We start from the raw sequence: 7,206 nt of genomic DNA, 5'->3' as shown, positions 1-7,206 counted from the left end.
TAGCCAACAATATCACACCGTTCACCGATGGCCGTGGGGGAGAAAGGCTGGAGCTACAGCTGCCGGAGCTGCCGAGACCCATTGGCATGTCGCCACCCCTCTGCACTCTGCCCGGTAGCTCTGGCCTGGATGCGACACCTGAAGTTGTGATGCTCTTCGAGGTGTGCATGGCTGGCCTGTGGATATACCTTATGGTGCATCTGCAGTTGTATCACTGTAAGAGGAGCTGTCTTGGAACTTCACAGTTAGTACGTGTTTTGGATGCAGGACTTCTGGCAGGCCCATGAGGATCAGCCGCTGCTGGGCAGAAACAAGATCCTGGCCGGTGTGTGTCCGGGTGTAGCGGGACTGCTGCTCGTCAAGCTTGCAGCGTTGCTGGTCCTTATCGGCGGTGTTGCGCGTCGAGATGAGGGTGGCACCCACATCCGTGGAGAGCTGCACCTTCTACTTGTAGGAGACCCCGGCACGGGTGAGGACCGGGGTTATTGCTGATCCCGCTGGTGTTACTGCTGCTGCAGCCCTCCAGGGTGTTTGTCTCACTTCATTCAGCTCGTGTGGAATTGCAATCTTCCTGGTCTGGGGTAACGATAGACGCTTTAATCAGGTGGCAAGGTGTGGTGTGCGGTGCAGGCAAGTCCCAGATCATGAAGTGGTGTTGCCAGGCGAGCCCAGGCCGTGCAGTGCTGACGACGGGCCGGGGTAGTAGTGGCGCGGGCCTTACCGTATCAGCGGTGCGCGAAGGGAACAGCTGGGCCTTGGAGGCGGGCGCACTGGTAGGTCAGATTGTGGGTGGGAGCAGCATACGTTTGGCGGAGGTGACTTGCTGTGATATCTCCAATCACAGGCTGGCACTCATCGGCTGCTCAAGTGTGTAAACGGTGAAGTTGGTCATAAATACCGGTGGTGATTCAACAAGTGAAGCGTGAGCTTTTCCACTACGAATGGACTCATTCCAATTTGCACATAATGTGCATGCAGTCTCTGCTTATGCAAACTTGCCTATCTGCTGTACCCAGGTCCTTGCGGATGGAGGGCTGTGCTGCATTGATGAGTTTGATGGCATCCGGCCAGCTGAGCGCGCCGTTATACACGAGGTAGGGACAGCCAGTGGGTTTGGGGGCGAGGCCCCGGACGCAAAGCGCCTTTTGGGGGGCCGAGGCCCCCGGGGTTCACTGCTGTCAGTCAGTCAGTCAGTCAGTCAGCGTCATGCATGAACTCGAATGCCACGCTTAGCTGAAAATTGCATTTAAAATCTACTACAAATCCTCTATCAATATACCGAAGGAATTAATTCACATACATCTGTGCATGAAGATCGTTTCCCGCGGGCCATGGCCTTGACTTCTCCTGCTGCTTGCGGCCTCACATCGCTTCTCATGGTCACCGTGGTATAGCCAACAGCAGCCAGCAACTTGCACACTGTTCACTGCAATGCACGCCAACGCATAGCCTAGAGCACGGGACAGGTGGGCCGTATTCCCTATGCAAACGGCCCACCTGTACCGTGCTCTAGGCTATGTCGTTGCGTTTCAGTCTTGGTGGATCCGATCTGGGATGACTCTGAAAGGAGCCTTGTACCGGACATACGTTGTCCGTTGGTGAAAGGGTGCTCTGCGTGCCTTGGACTGTCATATCGCTGGGTCACTGTCGTCCAGGACTGCACTATAGCCGCAGAACCTGTCGCCTCCCAATTTGTTCATAGGTAACAACGGCAAGCCGCGCTGCACCAATGGCTCACCGCTGACATTCGCCATGGCCATCTTTCCTGTCTAAGATTGCTGGAAGGCTAGCGTGCTTGCGATGAATGTGGCGGCCAGTCTGCGGTCGCGACCGGTTCTGGGGGTGTATTGGTGCCTTAGCTAGTCGAGCTCGGGAATTGGCAAAGCATGATAAGATCTCACAGCTATGCGCACGAGGATGGCATGTGTGAAAAATAACACTGAGAACTGCACCATCTGCATGTGGCTCTGGTTTTGCAAGCAGGCTTGTAACTTATTTTGGGGGAGTCTGTGGGGGTGGAGCCCCCCCAGCGCCTCAAAGCTAAGTAATAAATCACATAAAACCCTGAAAATCTATTACTTGATAAGTAATAAAAAGGGACCCGCCAAAGAAAATCACCGTAGAGCAGGCGAAGCTAGCTCCAGATCTCTGGCGTCCTGGGCTTCCTGAATTCACTTAATCATTCCTCCCCCACAGGCCATGGAGCAGCAGACCGTGCACGTCGCGAAGGTGGGTTGCCTCCTGCACCTTTTATGCTGGAACTTCTTTTCAACCGCTACACACTCTCTCATGTATCTGCTGCATGCCCCTCGCAGGCTGGCTTGGTGACCAGCTTGAGCACTCGCACTGCCATCATCGGCGCCATCAACCCACAACCGCGCATGACAATGACGTGTTCACGGCCACTTGCAGATATAACTGGTCTAGAGGGTCCCTTGCTTTCCCGTTTCGACTTGGTGCTGATGCTGGCTGACCCCCGTCACCCCGATTGGGATAAGATGGTAGCGGGACATGTGCTGGCACGGCGCAGCCTGGTGACATCTGCTCAGGTAGCAACCAGCCCTGAAACTGGGATGCAGTTTGGGGCCTCCAACAAGCAGTCTGCTGCACTCCGTGGTGCACGTGATCTGAAGTCGCCGATATCTGAGCCTATCCTTATTCCTGATGGGCCAGGCTTATCTGGGTTCCAGTTCTCAGATTCCCAAACCAGCCAACGGAACGTGACCCCTGGGCAGATAGACGAAAGCAAGATTAGTATTGCACAACGTGTTGCAGCACGACTTTCTGGCAACATGCAGGGTTTTGGTCCGGCAACTGAAGTATTAACAGCACTCGAAGAAGATGAGCAAGTGCAGGGTTTCCATGTTGCCACGGGCACCAGCAACAGCATGGGTCCGTATGCCGAAGGCTGCCATGGGGCCAATATCGACAGCGCTTGGACACTGGAGGTCATTAGAGCTTACATCTCCTGGGTGCGTGGGCGGCAGCAGCCAGTGATGACGCCAGAGGTACGCTTCTCGCTAACATGACGGCATTCACCATGTTTAATTAACTGGTTACTTGTTGTATTGTGTAGGGCCAGTTTAGAAACCGCTTGAGACGGGCTCACCAGTGCTGAACCCTGCCAATGTAGATACTTGCGTGGATGGAAGAAAAAGAGAGCAAGGGAAACAGTTGTTTGCAACCCTGCTGGATCACCATGATAGCGTCCTCAACACGCACAAAACTTGTACTGACCTTGGGTAAATTTTTGCACCTTTTTTGCTGTTAAGGCCGAGCGTGTGCTGGTCATGTACTATGGAGCTATGCGGCGTGCTGAGGAACGGAACGCTGCAAGGTTTGTACATGCTTGTTTCTGTAAAAGGCTTGCCACGTGCACTACTTCCACCACGACCACCTGGCATTTGTGCCTTGAAATGCATCACTGCTATAAGGATAGCTGCTTGAGCCACGGTGTTTGCTGCACTGTGGTATGATGCAGGTCCACCATCCGTGCACTAGAAAGCCTGATCCGCTTGTCCCAGGTGGGTGTTTGGGTTATGGATGCTTGCAGGAAGGGCACGCTAGCCATCTAGGGTCACCTTGTGTTCACATTATTACTCGCTTATGTGCACTGGTCAACATAACGGTGATTTGCCATACTTGCGCAGGCACATGCTCGCTTGATGTGTAGCCACCAGGTGCTCTTGCGGGATGCAGTGGTGGCAGTGCTTCTGACAGATACATCACTGCAGCTATTGCATATCCCGGGGGCCGATAATGTTACATGTGCAAGGTAATGAAGCCTTCTCTAAGGCAGCTTGCTGGGATTGTTTAGTACGTGTGTGAATGCTTGATGTGATGACACGATTAGGGATGCAGGTTCCTGGCTGCTGGCATAAGTCATGGCGCCCCGTTCCCAGTGGTGCAGCAAAATGGATGGTGCCCGCCAATTCTGTTTAATTCCGTGCAGGTTTCCAAGTGACCCAGACAAGGAGCTGCGGATGCATCAGCGTGTGGTGCTTACAGCACTGGGCCTGACCAGCTTGCTGCCTGCACCACCACCCATGTTGCCTGCACCGCCTGAGTGAGCTTCATGGTGGAGAACAAGGCCTAGGGGCCGTGCTGCATATGGTAGCAGGTCCGGTGTGTGTCTGACCAGCCAAGTCCATAATATGTGGTGGGCCATGGCGGGGCAATGGAGAATAGTTTTCAAACTGATGGCTGACGTAGGAATTTATCAGCTGTTACAAAAGATTGACAGGCTAGCCTGGAAGAGCAAATATGGTAAGGTGTGTTGTAGAGGTCCTGGTAGGGTTCCAGAATCGATCCCGATGGAGAGCATGATAATTGATTCCTCAGTTGTAAGGAGGTGTTTGTCATTCCATGCCGATGGACGATGATGGCTTAGCTTATAGGGACCTATGAACTCTTCAGATGACCATAATTCAAACTGAAATTACTCTCGATTGATTGAGCAGACGAACCAGGGATGAAGGTCCCAGCATTCTTTGGGTGAAGCCCTGCCCGTATGCAGGTATGGACTTCTGCAGCAGTGCTGCATTTAGACGGCAAACTTGACCAACAGTAGCTGCAAGCCGCTGTTTAAATAAGAATAGAATTATACAGGTCTGTAATCATCGACAGTAAATGCACATAGGTGTTAGCTAATTACAGCAAATAGGTGAGAAGGCCGAACAGATCTGTACTAGCTCACCGCTGAGAAGGTCTCTCAAGATGATGGTGGAGCGCAGTGATTTTTTTCATTTAGGGCGGGTCTCAATTTATTCCAACCTAAGTAACAAAGTTGCTAGGGTCGCCGTAATTTATTCCGTAAGTGTGGGGCGCTGGGGTTTTGGTGTTTGTTCAACTTTCGAGTCGTTGCCTTTAGCGTGTTTGGCTATGTGAGGACCGGTCATACATTCTATGCCGCGTTGACTCACGGGCTTGTGAATATGTAAACATGTTGATGAGCTACCACATCACAGCCAGAAAAGCACATGCTATCGCAATCAGAATAAGTAAGTGATGCAGACATCACAGGATACTCTTGTACCTACTACTTTTACCAGCAGAAGTACTTTTATAGCTTGTTACATCACAGAAGACGGAGGCGTCCAAGGCACAGACAATGGACTGTCCCAGAAAATTGAACGGAAATCGGCTTACCTTTTATTAGTACGAGTAGTTGACAAAAAACATTCTGGAATGTGCAACTTCCGTGACAAGAAGGAAACGGGGCATTGGGGTTGGCTGGGTATGGCATCTAGGGAAGGGTCGGGGTATTGGGGTTGGCAGCAAAGATCTGCTTTGAGCACTATGACGACGGGTGATCGCGTTAAGTCCGCGTTAGCTCGCGTTAGTTCGCGTAACGGTGCGAATCTTAGCGTTAGGTGCGAATGAGCATGCTTTGGTAACGCAAAGAGCTAACGCACAACGGCTATGGAAAAGCGGAAATCAGCCCTTCTGGCCAAGTTTTTTAAAAATTTATAATTTTCAGATTGTAAAGGTTTATTTGGAAATAAACTTGCGTCGTTTTGGCCGACTTGAACAATTCATCCGTGCGTATGTTGAAACGCGAAGCATACGCGCATGTGTAGCAAGGCGATACGCATGCGATTCCATATTGCGATTCGTGCGTGTGGGGAGACAATGCGTAAAGCAATTCGCGTCCACTCGCACATCAAACGCACACAGTCCGCAAGGCTATTTGCATGCGAATGCATGTTGCGTATCATGCGTATGAAGGCTGATTGCGTAAAGCTTAACGCGGCCTAACACTCGCCTTACGCACACATTTCGCAACGCATTTCGCATGCTAATACATGCTGCGTTTCATGCGTATAAAGGCTCATTGCGTAAAGCTTAACGCAGCCTAACACTTACCAAACGCACACATATCTACAGATGTTGCGTTTCAAGCGTATCAAGGCTCGTTGCGTAAAGCTTAATGCGGCCTAAGCTAACACACAACAAGCACACACGATTTACCTTTGATGAATCGCATGACATAACAATTCACATGCGATTTTTTATGTGTTGGTCGCATACTCAGTTCGTAAACCTTCACGCAGTCTCATGAGAGGATAACATGCTTGGCAGCACTCAGGGGGGGCTTCCGCAAACGAAATAGCATCAGGCGCAGCCCTACACCGCACAACGATTCATCATACCATCAACTAGATGCCAGAAAGGTGGCGGGACATGCCGCATGCGAACGCGCACGCAATTAGAACCCCTCCGTGAGATGCGTCGGTGGCTGTGAGGCAGGTGGGACTTGCCTGGGAGGCTAAAAGGGCTTCCGGACGCATAAATCGCACCAGGCGCCGTCGTACGCCGGACCAACGATGCATCATAACATTAACTAGTTGTTAGAAAGGCGGCAGGAATAGGAGCATCCATACGCGCACGCAATTAGAACCCCGCCGTGAGATGCGTCGGTGGCTGTGAGGCAGGTGGGACATGCCTGGGAGGCTGAAAGGGCTTCCGGACGCATAAATCGCACCAGGCGCCGTCGTACGCCGGACCAACGATGCATCATAACATTAACTAGTTGTTAGAAAGGCGGCAGGAATAGGAGCATCCATACGCGCACGCAATTAGAACCCCGCCGTGAGATGCGTCGGTGGCTGTGAGGCAGGTGGGGACATGCCTGGAGGCTGAAAGGGCTTCCGGACGCATAAATCGCACCAGGCGCCGTCGTACGCCGGACCAACGATACATCATAACATTTCAGTTGTTAGAAAGGCGGCGGGGAAAGGAGCATCCATACGCGCACGCAATTAGAACCCCGCCGTGAGATGCGTCGGTGGCTGTGAGGCAGGTGGGACATGCCTGGGAGGCTGAAAGGGCTTCCGGACGCATAAATCGCACCAGGCGCCGTCGTACGCCGGACCAACGATGCATCATAACATTAACAAGTTGTAAGAAAGGCGGCAGGAATAGGAGCATCCATACGCGCACGCAATTAGAACCCCGCCGTGAGATGCGTCGGTGGCTGTGAGGCAGGTGGGGACATGCCTGGAGGCTGAAAGGGCTTCCGGACGCATAAATCGCACCAGGCGCCGTCGTACGCCGGACCAACGATGCATCATAACATTCACTAGTTGTTAGAAAGNGCGGCGAGGAATAGGAGCATCCATACGCGCACGCAATTAGAACCCCGCCGTGAGATGCGTCGGTGGCTGTGAGGCAGGTGGGGACATGCCTGGAGGCTGAAAGGGCTGG

The 7,206-nt window shown here is 52.4% G+C and overlaps 1 protein-coding gene across 1 annotated transcript; it reads left to right on the top strand.

Annotated features, from left to right (window-relative positions):
- Positions 1-261: 261 nt before the first annotated feature.
- On the top strand, positions 262-2,733 carry VOLCADRAFT_83365 (uncharacterized protein; the record flags this gene model as incomplete). Its single annotated transcript, XM_002955704.1, has 5 exons — positions 262-469; positions 631-773; positions 1,017-1,094; positions 2,197-2,229; positions 2,316-2,733. Coding segments are annotated over 5 exons (879 nt in total), but the record flags the coding sequence as incomplete, so codon positions are not given.
- Positions 2,734-7,206: the final 4,473 nt, after the last annotated feature.

The sequence above is a fragment of the Volvox carteri genome, assembly GCF_000143455.1.
Source record: "Volvox carteri f. nagariensis unplaced genomic scaffold VOLCAscaffold_54, whole genome shotgun sequence".
Classification (NCBI taxonomy): Eukaryota; Viridiplantae; Chlorophyta; class Chlorophyceae; order Chlamydomonadales; family Volvocaceae; genus Volvox; species Volvox carteri.
This window is presented reverse-complemented; position numbering and strand designations above follow the sequence as displayed.